This window comes from Egretta garzetta, unplaced genomic scaffold (genome assembly GCF_000687185.1).
Source record: "Egretta garzetta isolate BGI_Z169 unplaced genomic scaffold, ASM68718v1 scaffold304, whole genome shotgun sequence".
Taxonomy (NCBI): domain Eukaryota; kingdom Metazoa; phylum Chordata; class Aves; order Pelecaniformes; family Ardeidae; genus Egretta; species Egretta garzetta.
In genome coordinates, this window is record NW_009259421.1 from 758,964 (window position 1) to 780,979 (window position 22,016).

At 39.4% G+C, this 22,016-nt stretch overlaps 1 protein-coding gene across 1 annotated transcript in view; it reads left to right on the forward strand.

Annotated features, from left to right (window-relative positions):
* Window positions 1-22,016, forward strand: part of HMCN1 (hemicentin 1) — a 174,676-nt gene that overhangs the window by 40,967 nt on the left and 111,693 nt on the right. Inside the window, 9 exon segments of the mRNA XM_009636917.1 lie at window positions 11,896-12,037; window positions 12,451-12,578; window positions 13,263-13,376; window positions 14,223-14,395; window positions 15,030-15,231; window positions 16,496-16,594; window positions 18,036-18,163; window positions 20,118-20,262; window positions 21,787-21,899. Of these exon segments, the coding sequence (XP_009635212.1) occupies window positions 11,896-12,037; window positions 12,451-12,578; window positions 13,263-13,376; window positions 14,223-14,395; window positions 15,030-15,231; window positions 16,496-16,594; window positions 18,036-18,163; window positions 20,118-20,262; window positions 21,787-21,899 (1,244 nt within the window).

Genomic DNA, 22,016 nt, shown 5'->3' on the forward strand with positions numbered 1-22,016 from the left:
TTAAGTGGGTTGTAGTAAACCCTGGTTTTGAAAGGTCTCAGTTTGATGCTGCTGTTTCTGAAAGAGAACTTTAATCTGATTTTTGTGCCAGCATCTATACAAATACAAACTGAAATCTTGAATGAGTGGTGACTTTTTTTCCCCCAGTTGCATGTTCTGTGTTAAGAACAACATAATATACCGAGTCACTAATTGTCCCACACTAATACTGAGCACAGCTAGGTGAAGATCCTGTTTAGAACTTGTGCCTATTTATGGAGGGGCAGTATACTGCTTAGAGGAGGCTGACAGGTCACTCAATGCAGTTTTATAAATTTCAAGGAGTATAAGCTCTCAAGCCTTCTAGGATTTTATTGATGCTTATGGGGTGCTATGACTAACTTTTAAAGTACGTGCTTATCTTTGGACCTTATTAAATGGTGGCTGTGTAATGTGAATTGTTCAAGTCTTCCCAGCAGATTGGTGTAATTTGGAAACACAGACGAATTTGTAAGGGCATCTGTTACTTTTTCAGATGCTTCATTTAATGTATCAGAAGCCTGGAGGAGCATGTTGCAGCCATGTAAGGCCAAAAATTAGCAAGGAGTGTTAAACATTGATCATCTTACAAACTTTTCAGTGATAATTTTCTCACTGATGAGGGAAATTCCTTGCGCATTTAAACTTTTCTTCCAGTTTGTTACACTTTTGTAGGCAAAATATGAGTTTGCTCTATGCATATTTATCAGATTGAATTAATATTGAGTATTTTGGTAGCTTGATGTTTTGTTCCTGATGTTTTCATACACATAAGTAATATTGATTGCGGGGGGGGGGTGTATTTGGGATTTGAGGAATTTAAGGTTTTTTGTAACTGAAACAGTGTGTATGGTGAAAAGATTCATTTGTGGTGTTGGTTTTTTGTTTCCTCACCACTCTAAGAATTTTAAATACACAATTAAAACTCAGATACCTGAAACTTGAGTGATGCTAAATGTGATTTTTAGAGTAGTCTTGGCTTTACACGTTTCCTGGTGTGAGTAAGAGTAGACAATGAAGCACTTTTAATTATTACAACTCTCTTTTGCCTCTGCAATGCAGCTGTATAGTATGTAGAATTTTTTGCAGCTTTTGCTTGTGTTTATGTTGGCAATTAGTAGAGATGTTTGAGTTTAGTAATCTCAGCATATGATGAATTCCAGTAGTAGATGAACAAGAAGTGAAGCAACACTGAACATTTGTCTTACTGGGAGCCATCTAAGGTAATGAAGTGCCAGCTGCTGTGCATTGAGCTCACTGATGAACAGCTTGCAGGTCAGCGTTCTATTCTGGTGTATTTCTTTATCTGAATGTACAGGTAGAATAAAATGATTCGTGCTGTAGTTATTGTTCTGTCCACAGAGTGGTGGGCTTCATTTACCTGCTTATTTGCTGCACATTTAAAAATGTTTAAATGCCTGTCTGGTATCACCATCATGACTGAAGCATCTGCTTACAAGCAGCACTGTTAAATAATTCAGAGTGATCTGTGCCAGCAGCTAAGTGGTAGAAGCACTGAAGCTGCACCAGCAAAAAATGAGAATGTGTGAGGGACCGTGTGATAGCAAGGTCTTTTGGTCTGCCACCTCAGAGGAAGTGGTGGATAATTATCCAAGTGGCAGCAAAGCTGCAAAGGTTATTGATGGGTTAGTAACAACTGCGATTAATCCCTTAGGAATTAAGACTTCTCCCCTCAGAAGAGTGGTGGGATGATTAGCCCAACTGAAGTGCATCTATACCAATGCTTGCAGCATGGGCAACAAACAGGAGGAATTAGAAGCCATTGTGCAGCAGGAAGAGATAGGTGCCATTACAGAAACGTGGTGGGACAACTCTCATAACAGGAGTGCTACCATGGATGGCTATAAACTCTTCAGGTGGGATAGGCAAGGAAAGAGAGGCGGTGGGGTAGCCCTGTATGTTAGAGAGTGTTTTAATTGCCTTGAGCTCAATGATGGCGATGATAGGGTTGAGTGTTTATAGGTAAAAATCAGGGGAAAGGCCAACAAGGCAGGTATTGTGGTGGGAATCTGTTATAGACTGTTCAACCAGGAAGAGGAGACAGATGAAATATTCTACAAGCAACTGTGGGAGAAGTCTAATGATGGCTAGCCCTTGTTCTTTTGGGAATTTCAGCTTACCAGATGTCTGCTGGAAGTACAATACAGCAGAAAGGAAACAGTCTAGGAGGTTCCTGGAGTGTGTGGAGGATAACTGGTGAGTGAGCCAACTGAGGAAGGTGTCCTCCTGGACCTGCTCTTTGCGAACAGAGAAGGCCTTGTGGGTGATGATGGTTGGAGCATGCCTGGGGCACAGCGGTCATGAAATGACACAATTCTTGATTCATGGAGAAGTAAGGAGGGTGGTTAGCAGAACTGCCACCTTGGACTTCTGGAGGGCAGACTTTGGCCTGTTTAGGAGACTGGTTGACAAAGTCCCTTGGGAGGCAGTCCTGAGGGCAAAGGAGCCCATGAAGGCTGGTCGCTCTTCAAAGAAGGAAGTCCTGGAGGCGCAAGAGCAGCCCATCCCCGTGTGCTGAAAGATGAAGTGGTGGGGAAGAAGACCAGCCTGGCTGAACAGAGAGCTTTGGCAGGGTCTCAGAAAAAAGCGGAAAGTCTACAAGGCTTGGAAGAAGGGGCAGGCTTCTCAGGAGGACTACAAGGATGCTATGAGGTCATGCAGAGAGAAAATTAGGAGGGCTAAAGCCCAACTAGAACTTAAATAGGGCAACTCTGTGAAAGATAGTAAAAAATGTTTCTATAAATATATTAACAACAAAAGGAGAGCCAGGGAGAATCTCCATCCTTTACTGGATGCAGGGGGAACATAGTGTCAAAGGATGAGGATAAGGCTTCAGTGCTTAACGCCTTCCTTGCCTCAGCCTTTAATAGTAAGGTCAGGTGTTCTCCAGGTACCCAGTCCCCTGAGCCAGAAGACAGGGATGGGGAGCAGAACAAAGCTCACATGATCCAAGAGGAAATGGTTGGTGACCTGCTTGGCCAGTTAGACACATACAATTCCATGGGGCTGGACAGAGTCCACCCACGGATACTGAGGGAGCTGGTGGAGGTGCTCAGCAAGCCCCTTTTCATCATCTACCAGCAGTCCTGGAAGACTGGGGAAGTTCCACTTGACTGGAGGTTGGCAAATGCGATGCCCATTTACAAGAAGGGAGGGTCTTGGAACTATAGACCTGTCAATCTGACCTCGGTACCAGGAAAGGTCATGGAGCAGATCATCTTGAGTATCATCACAGAGCATGTCCAAGACAACCAGAAAATCAGGCCTAGTCAAGATGGGTTTATGAAAGGCAGATTCTGCTTGACTAACCTGACCTCCTTCTATGACAAGGCGGACCCAGTTAGCAGACGAAGGAAAGGCTGTGGATGTTGTCTACCTGGACTTTACTAAAGCCTTTGATGCCATTTCTCTCAGCATTCTGCTTGAGAAACTGGCTGCCCATGGCCTGGTACGGCATACTCTTTGCTGGGTAGAAAGCTGGCTGGATGGCCGGGCCCAAAGGGTGGTGGTGAATGGAGTTAAATCCAGCTGGAGGCCAGTCACAAGTGGTGTCCCCCAGGGCTCAGTGTTGGGACCAGTTCTGTTTAACATATTTATCAATGATCTGGACAAGGGGATTGAGTGCACCCTCAGCAAGTTTGCAGACGACACTAAGCTGGGTGGAAGTGTTGATCTGCTGGAGGGTAGGAAGGCTCTACAGAGGGACCTGGCTGGATTGATGGGCTGCGCCCAACTGTGTGAGATTCAACAAGGCCAAGTGCCGTGTCCTGCATGTGACAAGAGTACTGTCCTACTGTATAAATGGAGTCAACTACATTAGATGTGCAGTGGGGGAAAGCAGGACCTATTAGCCTGACCAGATGCAAGTGTGCTGTCTGCTGTAGGGAACTGATGTGGATGCTTACCAGTCAACTAATAGCTTGAAATCCAGGTTGAAAAAAAGGTTGCCCAGGAGACAACATATGTGACTTGGCCCAACCAAAGCAATGGTAATCCTTGGGTACATCCCAGACAAGGAGCAGAAACCAGAACTGAAAGAACACAATAGGACTTCCAGCAAGAGTGTGCTTATATCTGGAATAATTCCAGGAAAGAGACTGCCTAGGTGGACAAAAGGTGAATTACCTCCTTGGCATAACCTAGTGCTGTGTTCCCAGAATTCCCTCTGCTCTTTTCTCTGAAAAGAGGTAATACAGAAATAAACATCTTGATACATTCACTTAGATACATGGATACACACTGTAATAATGGGCAAGGAGAAGTTTGTTATACTATACTGAGTTCTTTAAGCACAGAGAAAACAAGAAAGAGTAAAATTGAAATATTGCTGCTTTACTTGCTATTTTCAAATTTCAAAAGTTAATTAAATGCAAGGTGTCTGTGCTAAAGAATGAAAAGCAATTTCGTGCCTTCTGTGCTGCTTCCTCGGCTGTTATTTGGAACTGCCTGAGAAGATGAGTTGGTATTTTTTTCAGGCTGTGTATTTTAAAGTTACTACCTCAGATCTGTTATCACTGTGGCACTTCCACCTCTGTTAGAGCAGGAAGTAAAACAGTTGAACGCTCAGCAATGTTCTTTGATGTAAAAGTCAGTATTCTTCGAAAGAAAGGGAGCTGAATCAGTACCTCTTGTCTGCTAGGTGCTAATTATCATTCACAGCAAGCTCAATTATAGTAATTAAGCTGTTTTTCAGAAACTAGCATCTTGCACAGGAAATGCAGGTTAGCAGAATGGTCAGGAATTACCTGAGCAGCCTCTCTGGAGTTCTCTGCTACTCAAGAAAATTAATGAGTATCCCCAAGTTCATTTGTCTTCACATAGCTGCTGTTTGCAATAGGTTCTTTTCTACATTTGGTGAAAGGGAACTGATGGGGGAAAAAATTGTTTGCATTATTAGACCAATCACTCTTATGGCCTGATATCATGAGTTGGCCTGAATTTATCGTTTGGGAGGTTTCTTTTGATAATGCTTCCTGGGAGAGCTCCTGTGTCTTCTAGAGAACTGGTCACATTAAACTAAATAAGTGATGATTAAGCTTTTGTAATTTTTTATAGTACTCAGATTATGCATCATAGGAAGAGTTCTTACTCCAAAGAATTTAAGTCCTAACTTGATGAAAGATAAAGAATTAAGGTATTAAATGAAACAGGAAATGAGTATTATGCATCTTAATTTTGATTTCTTGCTCTTGCTCATTATTTTCTTGCTGTTTTCTCACAGAAAATGTAGGCCTTTAGAAGGATTTCTAAGAGGAGTGGAACCATAACATATTTAGAAATCGGTACTTCTAGATGTCTTCTGAGCTACCCAAACCTCTGGTTCAAGGCAATGTACCAAGCGGATCTCTTGGAAACTAGCTTCTTGCAGGATATTTGATCTCTGTTACTACAACAGTTAATTAAAAAGCACAAGGAAATAAATAATTAAACTATTAAGTATTGTGCTTGTAGCTGGAAGAAAGGTGTTGAATTGGTGACCCTTCCAGGAGGGCTGTGTGCAGTCCTTGGTGTAATGCATAGGAGCATAAACAAGTTCAATTTACATTTCAATAATGTGAACTGTCTCTCTCATGTGAAGATGGGGACACATCCCTTGAGAATAGCCCACTAAGTTCCAGAGGTCGAAGTCCCCTATTTAATTTTCAGTAAAGTGTTGGTTTTCCAAAATGATGTTTCTTTATCTGCAGCCTGTCAGCACTGCTCTGCTGAAGCACGAAGCCTGACTTTCTCATTTTCATTTATAAAGCTGTTTACTAAGTGGTTATCCTGAGTCTACCAACATCTAGGTCTGAGTACAAACCCAGGACAGTGGCAGGAGGAGGAAGGAACCCATTTCCTTTCCTTCTGCAGGTCTTTCTCCTGCAGGGAGGTCATTGTAAAGGCCTGACATGTAGTATCTATGGTGTCAGATGCTTTCTTTATAGCTTCTTGTTCACAGCTGGTGAATATTTATTGTGTGCTTAACTGTTTCTGATAGTCTGCATATGGTCAATAAATGCTAAGTTACAAGGAAGTGCAGGGAGGTTATGAAAAACAACTTTGGTGAGAAGACTCTGACTGTAGTGTGCATCTGCATGTCTTCTGGAAAGTAGCTCTTCTGGCTGCAGGGAGGAAACGTATGGGTCTTCCCCTGTTGTCTTTCACAGCTAGGGTGGATGTTGCATAGTGTATCACAGCAGATCAACTTGTTCTGTTCTGTGGTAGCAAAGAGTGCTGTTGGTGTTGGTGAAGTTGTGGCTTGTGCATACTCCCTGGCTGAGCAACAAGAAGATCACAATAATGCTCCCCCTCTCCCCTTACAGAAGTCAAATGTGCTTGGAACCTTTGTGGAGAGTCTCACAGAAGCAGCCATGAATGCTACTGCTGTGTATCTTTTACTTGAGCTAATGCATAAGCAGTAGTGGAAACAGATGTTTCCGTGGTTTGTTGTGCAGCGTAGCCTTTGCAGAGTGCCAGGGCAAGGGGTGATGCAGGACGGCACACCCTGCACTTCTGCATGGTTGAGGGTGGGTTCTGAAGGAGTTCAGTGGGAACTTGGCAGCTGAGATGGCTGGCAAGTGAATGAAGCAAGATGATGATGTCCAAAGACAATGTTCCTTTTAAATTATGTTCACTTGGTTGATGCCAAAAGTATAGATGAATGTGGCTGGATGACTAATGCCAAAGGCTATTTTTTGTTTATCCCTATTGAATGTTTTGGTTTCTTTATTTCTGATGTAACAGAACTGTTCTCATCTTGCTATTCAAACAGGAGCCTTTGTCAGTTTTTCTCTTTAGGTGCAATTTTTCTTATACGCTTCTTTCATTTGACTTATGAACAAAAGTATAAAATACTGTATTGAATATTAATCCCAATGCATATTGCTAAAACACTGTTTAAACTTGATTGAAATCCTATGAATGGAGAGGATTCCTCTTACAAATGTAGCGACAGGTTATGCATATTTGTGTTACTATTTCATAACACAGAATATAATGTCAATTCAATTCTGTGCATGATATTACATCAAAGTGGAAATCTGCGATCTGGGAGGAATTCCTCAGTATCTGCATAACCCCAGTTGTCTTCTGTCTCACTTACTGATATATGTTAACAGCTATTGTAGTGGTAGAGTTGGGTATTTTTTCCTCCCTGTGCCTTCCTAGTCCTCACTCTTGACACTAACATAATGTAGGTTTTTAGACAGTTTGAGATCAAAGCCATTCATTTCCATGTGTATGTTTCCATGTGGAAAAACCAAGGCGTATCCATAAAACTCCCAGTAATACAAGAATTCGTAGACATCACTGTGGTCACGAAGGACTTCAGTCTGAAGAGAATTAGTTTTTCACACCGTCACTACAGTTCCTGTATTACTAAAAGCAGGGCTTTATGATAAGCATCTGTTCTTGCAGTATCTTGGTAGTTAGAAGCCCAAGTAGGTCAATTCAGGCTCTTTTAATTTATGTGAACAAGAATGGGTTGTAGCTATAGAGAACTGCGAGTAAACAGACTGGGCGCAGGGATGGGGTTCTATCTGTTCTCTCCTGTGTGTATTCTCTCTATGTGTATGTAGGACAGTCTGGATGTTTACTCTAAGGTCTTGAAGTGATAACGTCTTGAAGTGAAATTTTACCAAATTGAATCCTTTAAAAATCTGCAACAAGCATGTGCAAACTGCTGCAGTGGTTGCATTTTTACATGGAGTTCTTTTGATCTAGATACATCCAAATAGTTGTTCTTATTTTGCCATGTTAATGCATTACTTGTCAGGTGAATAGGTTGAATCATTCAATTTTCAAAAAATGCTCTTAGTGTAAAAGGCAAGAAAGAATCTTGAGGGTGCTGCAAAAAATATTGATACTTTTACAAGTAATGGTTCAGACAAATACAATCTGCAGGGTGGCTTTTGGGGAAAAGTTTCTGTTAAAGGGGGGAAAAAAGCATGCAGAAAGTGAAAAAACATTGGCAACAACTCTGGGTTTTTTACTAATAAAGGGTGATAAGCAGGGTTTTAATGTTGTATGAATAAAAATTTGGGATTTGCTGATCCTTTTTTTCATGCTAAGTTTAACTGCTTCACGTGGTTTTAATGAATATTAGGGCCAAGGATGGTTATAAATGTGAATGATTCAGACCCTGAAGTCTTCACACCGAACTTCAGAAACTTTACGTATGATCTGTGTTGTTTAAAAGGTGTTGTTCTCCAGCCTTGACTGAGATTGGCACTGTAAGGAGCTCATGCTTTTCCTGCGCACATACAACTCTTCTGCCCTATGATACAAAGAACAAAGCAATAGAAATGAAGTTGACCTGTCCTGTTCTGCACGCCTGCCTGGTTGCTGGCCTTTGAGCAAGAAAACCAAGACGGTTAGTTAGGGGCAAATGTGGCCTGATACTCAAGCTACCAGCTAGAATTACAGCTGTGTATATTGAATTTTTTCAATTAACTTCATTGATTATATGTTAAATACAAATACAAATATTTCTTCCACCTTCTGCTCACCTAGTAATACGACTGTGTGAAAACAACTGCATGAGCAACGGTGTGTTGCCAAAGCATGTTGTGTAATTCCTATCCGAGGCACAGTTTCCGAATATCAACATGAGAGGAGACCTTCCTGAAGATCAGAGAATGCAGAATGTCTCCCAGTGTCTCTTGGCAGGATTTAAAACAAAATAAATATAGCTGAGAAAACTGCATATCGTGAATCACTTGAGGACATTTCTGCAACTTGCATCCATTTCTTGCCTCTCCCTCATATCTGGATTTAATCCTAGTACTTCTGGAACTATGGCTCTGCCTTCCTCTGGTGTCTTTCCTCCGGGAGCTCAGAGATTTTGGAACTGTTATGAAACATGAGGGACTTTTCTGGACCATGCAGCTTTTTATTAAATCTACTCTAGATGGGAGCTCAGAGATTTTTGGAACTGTTATGAAACATGAGGGACCATGCAGCTTTTTATTAAATCTACTCTAGAAGTGAAAAACTAATGAATTTGGAGAATGCTAATGGACATAAATTTAAGAAAGAAAATGATAAGGCATTATATGCATCTGTATGCAAATTATTTGTGGTTTATTATTTAATTTATTCCTTGTCTTTGGCAGTATATCTGTGTGGTTTTGCATACACTTTTACTTGCAGATCTTGGAATCCTTTACAATCTCACATCTCTAGTTAATGACTGAAAACCTAGTCATCAAGTCCTTGCAATAATAATTCTGCTCCCCAGAGCACCAGGTGCCATACTGCATCAAAAAGCCTTTTTCAAAATGGCAATTAATTTTTTTTTTCTTTGGAAGAGTGGGGTTTTGTGCTTAATAGGGGCATGCAGATAAGTTTGCATGAAACACTAACATATGTGAATTATTAATGAAACTCAAACACAAAACATAATGCAAATATTTTAAATAAAATATACTGAAAAAAATCAAATCAAAGTTATGTCCTTGCTTGTATGCTGATGTTACTACTAATTATATTTCAAAACTACTTACTTCCCTTGGGAACCTTGCTCTCCTGTTCAGTAAGATGTGTTACATGACAAATTTTTCTGCAACAACTGTGATTGTGGCAGACAGTAAAATGTCTGATACCCATGGGACAGTTATGTACTGTTATGTATTCCCCTGCCTTGCACCTGTAATGTGTTGTAATTAGTCGCTATCATCAAATGAAGTTGGGCCTGCAGAGGCACAGATGTCTTGTTCAAGTCAGCGGAGTGTGACTTGATTGGTAATACCTATAGCCTTGCCAGCCTGTATTTTCCAAACCTATGCTGCTCGTGGTAGACCCTTCCTCTAAAAGGTGAAGAGATCTCCTGCTCTTCTTATCTGTGTTCTTAAATGGTTTTCAAATGCTCAGACATCAAATTAATTTATTATCTCATTTTCTATCCGTCACTAATCCCCTCTCATTAACTATGCTGAGATCATGGGGTGGAAAATTGTTTTCCAAGTTCTGTGTTGTAGTACCGTTTGCTTAAAAACCTGCTGACTAAACCAGAGCGTTTCTGCCCTGCAAGGAGGCAGAACCCGGCTCGCTTCTGTCCCAGAAGCAGCACAATCTTCCACAGGGAGAGTCGTCTTCCACACCAGAAACATTGTGGGTTTTAGTTAGCAGCTTTATAAGCAAATGGTATTACAACACAGAACTTAGAAAATAATCTTTCTCCCTGTAATGATAATGAAAAGGGCATGGTATTTACTCTTCCAGAAAGGCATTTGTAGCAGCACTCTGAATTGTTTCTGTTTGCATTATGACAGGCTGAACTGGAAAGACTTAACGCTGTTCACCTGGAAGTTACATAGCATCACACCTTCATCTTGTTCTTGATGGATTATGCCACATATAAATAGACTGTGTGTACTGGCTGTTAGGCACGTTTATCCTTAGCAGCCACGAAAGCCTGTCAAATGTCATCTGAGTCTATAGGATGGTGTAATTCCCACTGAAGCTAATAGAATAAAAGCTATGCAGAGCGGCATATTCATTACCTCTGTGTTATATGTATTTAGCCTCTTGTACTCTCCCAAAAGGGAGAAGTTAGGCTTTTCATTCTATGGTTGCTAGTAAAAAGATCAGCTGCAGTGGAATACATGTTAATACAGCGTGTGATTAGCAAAAGGCAAAGCTTCTCAGATGAACGTTGATACTACTGATCTAAAAGTACCCAGTTCCATGCCATAACTCAGATGAAGTAGCAGCAGTTAGTACTACAAGTTGCTACTTTTACATCTGTTAAGTGGTGTGGATCTTTTTCTTGCCACTGTAAGTAAGACAAAATCAGATGCACCGTAGAAAAAAGTCAGTTGCCTCAGTGAATTGTTTTGGTGGTCTCTTTTACTGAGGAAATCTGTCTAAGGATGTAAGTGAATGAATTCTATGAGGTTCACGAATCGCTTTTCTGGTGAAAATGCAGCTGAAATCGTTAGTGTCCATTGGCATTGTTAACACTGCAGATTCAGTGGTCTTGAAGGTGATTTTTGCTGTTAATTTCTTTCTGTGTGCATGCACGTACATCGTGACTTTGTTTTCATTGTTCAGGTTATATTCTTGCTGTTGGCCTGCCAGAAGGCTTGTCTTCCTCATAGGCTTTCCTTTTCAGGACTCTGCACAAATTTGACTCAAATTTGTCAAAATTGTTTCTATGGCTGCTTTGCTGCGTTTTAAGCGTGTGTTAAAAATTCTAAGTTAATTCTTACGTAATTATTGTGTTCAAGTTGAATCCATGTGAAACCAGTAATGCCCTCTCAGTTTGCGTTCAAAATTATGACCAGGCGCTACTTACTCTTATTTCAGTCTGGCTTTGAGACCTTGATGGGTCATGTTGGTGAACTTTGCTTAATTCTGGCAGCTTTTTGTTAGAATTGGTGCCCGCATTTGGGAGCTCCAAATTCTGCGTCTCAGAATAAAGCAAACTGCATAGGCATGTGAACTAGTTTGTACCCCACATCCTGGCTTACTAACTTTTTTTTTTACTAACTAGCTCTTATAAAGGCAGGCCTGTTTTATGCTGAGGAATTGGTGGACTGTGCTGGAGGAAGTGAGGAAATGAGGGGGCTCTGAGGAATGATAGCTAATTCAAGAAACAGAAACTCTTTGAACAATGTTATAGGTAAAAGAGACTTTAAAGAATGCGTTATCAGCAGACTGATTATATTTTAGTGCACTGTATGATGCAATTCGTGTGTGTTGGATTGTCGTTATCTGTGTTAGATTAAAGCAGTTATAGGGAAGCATTCATATGACCTTTATTAGGACTTTTCTTGCTATACAGCTGTTTGAAAATCAGAATAAAGTGATTACTTTCACCTGTAAGTGTTTTCTAAATGCATCTTGTTAATTGCTGTTTCTGATTTCTTTTACTAGAACCACCTAGGGTTGTCATTTCACCTAAGAATCAGACTTTTACAGAAGGCTCTGAAGTGTCTATCAGGTGTTCTGCAACAGGTTATCCAAAGCCAACAGTAGTATGGACACACAACGATATGTTTATTATTGGTTCAAGCAGGTAGGGGCTATAGCTTTCTCTATTTATTTTTATTTTTTTTTTCCTATGTGAGAAAGAAGGTTTGAAGAATGCCAAAATATTCTGATTGTTTCTTCCACAGGAGTCTGTGAGTGTTGGAAGTAGTACCTTAGCCTTCACTGTTATAACTTTTCAATTTCCTCATCTCTAAAACAGAAACACTTCAGTTCTTTTCTTTAGAAGGTTTTTTTACAAGATCAGTTTAAATGCTTTTTACAAAATGTCTTGATATTCTCTGGTAGATACACCAATATCATTGCTTATCATGAGCAAAAAAACCAGCAATACCTGTTTATAAACCATCTGGTCATGCTGTTGCTGCTTGGAGTGTGGATGTAACCGTTACTCTCTTTCCTTTAACTGATCATTTTGGTTGGTCCCCTGCATGTTCCTAGGTATAGATTGACCCCAGAAGGCACCTTAATCATAAGAAAGGCAATTCCAAACGATGCAGGAGTTTACGGTTGCTTGGCAAGTAACTCAGCTGGGACAGAGAAACAGACGTCCACCCTTACATACATTGGTAAGTAAAAGAAACAATGTGGCGAAATTAAAAAGCAAACTAATACATCATCAGGGAGGAACTGTTAAAAAGTGGTAGAGCATACTGGTAGAAAGCTCAAAATTAACTCAGAAGAGGTGTTGAACAGCTCACAAATGCCCCTTTTGTTTTCTGTTCAAATCTGAGTAGTATTATTAGGTGATATTTAGGCCTTAGTATTTCTTCTTACACTGTTTTTAAGGAGAAAAAAAAAAAAAAAAATTAAAATTGGGTATTGAAGTGGGGTAGACTTGCAAACCTGAGTAGGTCTTTGGAGAAGAAATCATGTCTCTCTAAATTCCTGTAGTGTGCTTAGCACTGTCCAAATTATGTCCTGTAACCACTACGTTATTGTATTAATAGCAGACTACTAAAATTCTTGATGAGAGAGGCTCTGAATCTTTCTACGTTATCAAACTCTTCCAATTCTTTCCTTAAATTCCCCTATATTCTATGTATGGTCCAGGTACTCTGGACATACCAGGCTCTCTCTGTTTCCCAATGTTTGTCTGCTGTCACCTTACATGATTTTTAAGGCTTTCTGACTTTTAATGCAAATATTCTTCCCTATAACAAGAGAAAACTAGAGTATTTTGTGGTTTATCTCTTAAAAATAGTATAAGCTTTGGAGGATGAACTAATTTTTTCTATGTTGTTTCTTTTTAGAGGGCCCAACGTTGACCATAGTTCAAAGTGAAATTCTGGTTGCTCTTGGAGACACAACTATTATGGAGTGTAAAACAACTGGAATCCCACATCCCCAAGTTAAATGGTTTAAAGGTGCACTTATTACTTTGTGTTTGGTTTATTTACTTTAGCAGTGATATCTAGAACAATGATCCTGAAGTGACTTCATTTTCTCAAAAGCTTGCATTCCTTTGCAATGCCTAGGTAATTGTTTGTTCCTTCTGTCGAATCTCAGAGGTATCTGCTACAGTTTCTTAAGTAGTAAGGCAGGATATTGGGTATCACAACTGCAGGAGTTTTCATAGAGTTAAATGGGAGTTGAGAATCCCATGTCTCAAGATCGACCGTTTATTCTCAGAAAAAGCAAGTGGCACCCATGTGTGGTTGTATAAGCCACCTGCCTGCTGATTTTCTGGAAAACCAGTAATCTTGTTTGTTAGATATTGTCAACAGATCTGGTCTGTTTGCAAATAACCTTGCCTCTAAGGAACCTATTTCTCAACTCACTGCTGTTAATGGTTGGCTTGTATTTTAAAGCAGGCTTTGGTCCTCATCCCAAAGAGTACATGTGGGCCAAGTCTGAATGTTACACATCAGTATTGTGGCTCCTGCTGAGCTTGAGAGGTAGCAGAGCTGTTTTCTGGGTTTTGCAGAGTTCCCAACTTGGGAAGGAGAAGTACAGTCTGGCACACTGTCCTAATGCTGATCTCTGTCCAAAACTACTTGGGTTTGTGTTCCCCTTGTGAAACAAATAAATAAAAAGGGATTTTATCTAATGAAGTAATGACCTTTTCCACTTGAGTGGAAGTCAGAGTACTCATCTGCTCAGTGAATGCAGGCATGTTGTGAACTAATCCCAAATTTGGACATTGTTTTGTTGGAATAATTTCGGTACATACTCTGTTACATTTCAGTTACTTTTTTTCTGTCTGGACTTAGGTGACTTAGAGTTGAGGCCATCAGCATTTCTCATTATTGATTCTCATCGGGGTCTTTTGAAGATCCAGGAAACACAAGATCTGGATGCTGGTGACTATACCTGTGTGGCTACCAATGATGCAGGGAGAGCTTCTGGAAAGATAACTCTAGATGTTGGCTGTAAGTAGCTTGCAGTCTAGACAGTGAATACTCTAATTTCAGTGTTTCTGTATCATGACACTGGCGCCTTGGTTTTCTGAACCTTTCTCACAAATACATTTAAGTCTGTGTGGAACACCTTTTTGGTGGTGTTCCCTAACCCGTTTCCATGTGCTATTTGGATTCCAGCTTTTCTTCAGTCTTACTACTTTTGCAAAGCATAAAAGTTCTGAGGAGGAAGAGAGAGGCAGAGGAGGGGGAAACTCTTCAAACCTCGACCTAGCGTAGTTCTTAAGTAGAGAATGTATTATACTAACTTAAATTACTATGTAAGGTTATTGTAACTTAGCCCTTCCTCTCATCTTTTCCTAATTCTTTCTAACTGCTTGTGGCCTGACACATCACATCTTGTGAAATGCATGTTCTTGACAGGCACATATACTTTCTGAAGGAGACGAGGAACTTAACACTTGAGTATGCGTGTTTGTCTGATGGGGGTAGCTGTATCTTCATTTTTTTGATATGTTTAGCCCATTTCTGAGCTCCCCATTGTAAGTACAGAGCCTGCAAGGCTGCTTTTGTAAGGTGTTGCTAGAGTTGGGAATCTGTTGTTAGAAGAATAATTGTGCATAATGGGGCATAAATTTAGGTCATCAGTAGTGTAAGCAGAATCCTAATGTCATGCTGTAATCCCAATTCACTTTCTGTGTATCTGCAGATATTGGCTCAAACATCACGCTGCCATGCTATGTTCAGGGGTACCCAGAACCAAAGGTTAAATGGAGGTGGCTAAATGGTGCTTCACTTTTCTCAAGACCGTTTGCAGTTAGTTCCATCAGTCAACTCAGAACAGGAGCTCTGTCTATTAACAGTAGGTAGACTGAACTTTAAAAAATAAATATTCCAGAAGGAAATATGACACATGCAATGGATTTAAGTTGCTATACTACTTTATAAAATTGTTAACTTTGTAAGAAGACTGGATTTTTATCAGAGACTATGTTTCTGATACTGACTTTGTTGCTTTTGACATGCAGTTTATTTTCCCATGAGTTTGTGAATTCAGTTGTATTTGGTCATTGGCTTCACTCTTCTTCATAGAAATTGTTACACTTTTGTTTAAATAAATATAGGTTATGTTCTCTGTTGATACTGGTGAGCCATGGATTTTCTTTTTTATATTTTTTCATTTTATTCTTGAGAGGTGTCTCTAAATTAATTGTTTTAGGCAAGTCCTAACTTTGGTAATAACTAGAAATTCTGCAAGTGGCTTTGCGATTTCGGTTACTTGGAGTGTTTCAGTCACCCATACACTAAGTGTTGTTATTCTCTTTTCTTAATTAGCTCCTTTATTCCTTTCTAAACATGATCAGGTTGGGTAGAGTAATTCCTCTCTACTGTATGTACAGTGCAGCAACTGTTGTGTTATGTACCACTGTGTAGGTGTCTGTTTACATGTGTTTAGTAAGCAGTATTCCACAGTAAATGTGCTACATGATAGCGTATGTATGCATGGATATATAGTGTACTGCCATATATTATTTATGCACATTAATATATACTGTACTAAAGTATACACAGTATATCATAGAATAGTTTAGGTTGGAGAAGACCTTTATGATCATCAAGTCCAACCGTTAACCTTAGCACTGCCAAGTCCACCACTAAACCATGTCCCTAAGCACCTCATCTACCCATCTTTTAAATACCTCCAGGGATGGGGACACAACCTCTTCCCTGGGCAGCCCGTTCCAATGCGTAACAACCCTTTCAATGAAGAAATTTTCCTAATATCTAATGTAAACCTCCCCTGGCACAACTTGAAGCCATTTCCTCTTGTCCTATTGCTTGTTACTTGGGAGAACAGACCGACAACCACCTTCCTACAACCTCCTTTCAGGTAGTTGTAGAGAGTGATAAAGTGATGAAAAGTATTGTGTATATGTATATAATGCTTTTTTTCCCTCAAGTGCCCATATAGTCATTGCTTCTGTACTTGGTGATAGATGGAAAGGAATGATCTGGCCAAAAATGAATATTTGTAACTGAAAGATAAAAGAATAGGGTATCCATGTATTGCAAACTTTTTAGTATCACTTCAGATGCTGCAGTCTGATCACTCCCCCTGCCTCTAGGTTTGTGGGTCAGTGATGAAGGAACTTATATCTGTGAAGCTGAGAACCAGTTTGGAAGGATTCAGTCACGGCCAGCCACAATCACAGTAACTGGACTCGGTAAGACTGGTTAATGTCAGTGACGACAGTGAAAGAAAAGACTGGCAGCATACCTGGAATATACTGGAGGAGGCGATAGTCGATGGTGTTTGTACAACAGATATGATGTCTGTGGGTTATGTACATATGTGGTAATATATCTATATGCTTTTATCTATAGTTATACTTACACATATCTAGTCATCCACACAAACTGAATCAGAAGACATTTGCATGGAATATTGTAATTTATTCCAGTGAATTTGGCATGTTAGAACATTGTCTTTTCCCTGGCTACATTAATTTGAGTTAGTTCCATCTACACTTTGTAATATGGACCTTAAAGTTATTTATCTTCTGTTTCTTATTCCTAAGTAATTTTATTAAGGAATGAAAAATCATCATAATGATGACTGCTAATGACGAGGTTTCTGCCACTTAATTCATCTTTTTAAAAAAAAGAAATAGCTGCAATGAACTTGCTTAGGTCAGTGTGTTGATATAACTAGGAAGGAATCTTAGTGATCCAAGAAGAGAGTAAATGTCTAGCTTTGACACTAGCTGTGCTATTGAGGAGTTGTTTATTATCTCAGTTGGACAATTGGCAATAAGAGGAATAATAGTACTATGGAATGTATACATTTGTGGGAGGATAAGAATGGAGTTCATCTGCCATCAAAGAAACTGTTTGTTAACTTAAAACGTGTGGTGGGAGCCTGTGATGCTAGTAGTAGTTGATAGACAACATATTTTTACCTATTTAAGTGTTATTTAATCCCCATTATTTAAAATTAATTTACAAAATATGTGTACAGGAGTGCTTTCTGGTGGCTCATTACAGACCATGCAGAATTTTCTGATGGACTGTTGATCTCTATTCTAATCCCTTTTTTATCATCACCAAACCTGCTACTTTTGTTCTTTGGTATTTTGCTGAAGCAAGGAAAAATGATCAACTCTGTATCCAGGGGAATATGAATTTTCAGGGAAATGCTGGATTGGATTAAATTTCAACTGGACAATGTCTTCCATTTGCTGCCATTCCTTAGTCTTAGGATCACTGTATGTGTATTCCTCCAGCTTCTTTTTCTTTCCTATGCTACCCTACAACTTCATTTGGGTTTTTTTTTGTGTTTTTTTTTCTCCTGACGGCATTGCTGGCATTTCAGATAGCAGGAACCCATCTGCTATTTTTTGTTGTAAAATTAAGTATGTTGGAACTTCCATGCTGTTTGTTGATGGCTACATTTTTTTTACCCTTTTTTCCCTTTCTATTTAAATTGTCTAGTTTTCATTGTAGGTAAAGTTTCTCGCTCTGTATTTGTGTAGTACCTTGCACAAGTGTGAAGCTGCTTGCAAGTAGCATTAGTGACAGGTCTAATACTAAAAATTCAGATGTCGTACTTTACATGAATACATAAAAATTCCTAATAATTTCTTCTAATTCTTTCTTTTGTTTTAGTTACACCTCTGATTGGAGTAAGTCCAGCCACAGCCAATGTAATTGAGGGGCAGCAGCTCACTTTGCCATGCGTATTGCTTGCTGGAAACCCTATTCCAGACCGGAGGTGGATTAAAAACAGTATGGTGGTAAGACTGTTTTATTTCCTGTAAGATTTATTGGCAGAGAAAATCTACAACTGACATTTCAAGCCATGACAACAACTTTGTTTAGTTTACAAAAATTGATGTACACGCATGTTGATAGATTTTATGCTTACAAATAAAGATGCTTCATGAGATTGGACTGGCTTACTGGAAACACAGATCCAGTGTCATCAAGGTGAATTATAGCAGGCAACCACCTCTCAGCAGGAGCCGCTGCATCCTCAGGAGAAGCCCATTGGCTGTATCTGTAGGGCAGTAGATGCTTCTGAGTTTCTGCAGGTGCTGGCATTTGGAGTGCAGTCATTCCCCTGAGAAATGATAGTTTACTACTCTTCAAAATATGGAAGCGGAAGTGAAGTATGGTGTCATGACAGTTACGCCTCACTCTGATCACTGCCTACGCTAGGAAATTTCTAACTCTGAAGGGAGATCAGGGAATAGGAGATGGTAGTGGGGGATGTGAAGGTCTAGAAAAGAGCTTGGAACCAAAGTATTTGTGAATTGTCCTTCTGTCTTCTACTTTACTTTCAAAGCAGTTTTATGCATTCTCTTTAGCTCCTGAATTTCAGCCTTAGGCTCTGAATATAGGAATGCTAGTGGAATATCATACCAGAATGACAAAAAGTGCTGGAATTTAAACCCTGGTAACTGAAAAGCATTTTTTTCCTCTATTTTTTAAAAATAAAGATACCCTAAATCTACAGAAATCTTCTGGTATTTTTTTAGCATCATGTCTTTTAATGTTGCTGATGGGATGAGATAAATGTCAGCATCCCTGTACCATATACTCATGTCGTAGTGGTGCACTGCTCAGAGCCTTAAAGCATGTATGTTTTCTGTCCCCCTTGAGAGCATACCATTACCAATTTATGACTCCTGCAGACAGAAAGGTGGTGTAGCCACTGTGCCTAGATTAGTTGTGTGAGTGAAGTTTTGTTTCTTTAGTAGTAGACAAATTACTGACTTGAACATCCCTATGAAGCCCAGCCTTTTAATCTTGCTTGCTAATTTCTCCCTAAAGCCCTTTCTCCACAGCTGTAATTAAAAAATTATAGCAATTTTTTTTGTTTCTTGTCACCACACAGAACCCTGGCACTACTTGGCCCTTCGCTTGCTAGAGTTCTCTGTTCAATTTTTGAACCTTTTAGGCTGTGTCAATGTAAGTAGCACTGGCTGTGACTTCTGTGAGAAATACTGGCAGGATCCTCCTTGTTGAATTGCTAATTCCTCTGTCTAGTAGTGGTAGTTTCCTGTAATTGTAAGCTTGCAGCAAAAGCTACGTTCCAAGGAAAGTGTTGGAGCAAGTTCTATTTAGAGAAGAATGCAGCTTTTTCTGAGCGTGGCATGAGTGGAACAATTTTGCATTCTAACAACCTTTCTGTAAGGCAAGTCTGTGTTGCTGAGCTCATTGATTTTTTTTTTCTTTTCTTTTTGCTATAGGTTATATAACTTTAAAAAAAAATTACTCTTGTGAAAGTTGTAACTTTTTTTATCTCTCACAATGCTAACTAAAAAAAAGGACCTGTTGAACTAAAACAAGTCCTCAGGATGCACTCGTCAAAAGCTGATCTATGATCCAATTGGGTTACTGGAATAACCAATAAAAAATACAGTAAAATAATTCAGCTAAGTTTCTTTTTCCTTTGTTTTGCATGATTATAAGCATGAGTGGCAGGTTTATATGTGCTGTGGCAGACCAGAATTGCCATTGCACATCTTAATCTCACTCCAGCAGTAAATAAGAGGCGCTACCAGAATTCTACCTAAAATCAGCTTTTTATGAAATATGTAAGGTAAGAAAAGCTGTAATAAAACTCTCCAGGAACATATAATTTTTAGGAATACTAAATAGTCAAGCAAAGCCATGCTGCATCCCAAAGTAAATATTATCAACAAGTATTTTCTTCAGTAAAACATTATATCACTCTTTTGGCAGCTGGTTCCCAATCCCTACATCAATGTTCGCAGTGATGGAAGCCTGCACCTTGAAAGAGTTCGGCTGCAGGATGGTGGCGATTATACCTGCATGGCAAGTAATGTTGCTGGGACAAGCAACAAAACTACTACTGTTAATGTGTATGGTAAGGAATGCTGTCTTCTGGCTTTTGTGCTGAATGCAAGATGAGAGTGCATTTCTGACTAACAGGAGCTCTCACTAGAGCTTTTTTGTTACAGTTGTACTAATTTCTCAAATTTCCTCTTTTGTAATGATGTTACTTTGTAAAGGAACATGGTGGGAAATTGGATCCAATGCCCAGGAGAGAACTGAGCGATTGAGACTGTTTTTAAAATAAAATAAAAAACCTACCATTTTGTGATTGTAAAAGATCCTCATTTTTAAAGTTCTACAAAGGTTGGGCTGTGCAGTCTTCATCTCCTGCTTTATTAACAAAACAGCTGCCAGTGGAAGTTTACTTCTGTTCCAGTAGAAAACCGTGGAAAATGCTGTTTGGGGTTTTTATAACTGATATAAGGAAGCACGACTCAAGGGAGAATTACAATTAAAATGAATTACGTGTTTGTTTCTTGGTCCCCTATTTCCTGCCCCCCACCCCTTTTCTTTAATTAAAACATACCAAAGATTACACTGACAGCAAGACAGTGTTAGCATTGTGGTAACCCATCTGTATCAGCTGAAGATACTTGTATTAACTCTGTGTGGGGTCACAGCCACTTCATGGTTTACAGCCTGAAGTTTTCTCACATGTTAAATTAATCATGGGAGATTTATTTTAAGCTTCACTAAAGATGCTGGAACATCCTTTTGTGTTAAGAATAGCTATTGTTTTTTAATACAGGCAAGTACTCAGTGTCTGATAAGGTCTTCCATGTCAATGCTAGTTTTTGGAATATTTCAGAACTTGAGAACAGAAAAGAATATATTTGTAGTTTCTGGTATTTTAGCCTTACATATGATCTTCTTTTTTCTGTTGTTAATTCAAAACTAGCTCAGTTAAGTAGGGGAACTGGGGTTCTTGTTATTTCTTGTTACTGATTTTGTGAAGTGATCTGGTATTTTTATTCAAGTTCATCTAATAGTCAGTCCCTGCAGAAAACATTGCTGCAGTTAGCACAACTTTGTGGCATTTATAGCAAATATTAAATAAGCTTGGAGTGCGATCAGTTCTTCACTCTTTATCGGCTCTGTTCAAAATCTTGTCCATTGATGGAAAATGATTCAGCACCAGAAATGCTGAACCCATTGTCATGAAAGGTGCTGTACAGGTTGAATCATGTATCATTTCAGGAAGCCTGGCCTAAAATGTTGTCAGAGGATATTGTGACAAAGACTTTCTGAAATTATTGCAATCAGCTATGTGAAATGCCTACAGTTAGTTTACAACTACATGTGCCTAATCCAATGATTGACCTATGGCTGATGTGCTTTGTTATGAACAGGTATTTATTCTGTCATGGAAAACCGGAGAATGGAGGAGGCAGTGGCTGGTCAGTGTCAATGTTAGGGTTCAGAGAAGAGGCTGAAAATTCCCAAACCCTGCTGCCTGTATGAAGTAGTAATTGAATATAAGGGTTTTATTGTAAGAGTTGTGCCATGGTTTGAAATATGTCTTCTGCATGCGTTTAATATTTGCATTTATTTTTAGTTCTCCCTGTTATTCAGCATGGACAGCAGATATTTAGCACCATTGAAGGAATCCCAGTGACATTACCATGCAAAGCAAGTGGAGTTCCTAAACCATCTATTGTCTGGTCCAAGGTAATTTCTCATCTTTGAGCTGTTCATGGTGAAAGATTAATTGAACGCATCATTTAGTTGTCATAAAATCGATATGCAAGAAACACGGCCAAAAGCCTCAGTTGTGAAGGACCTGGA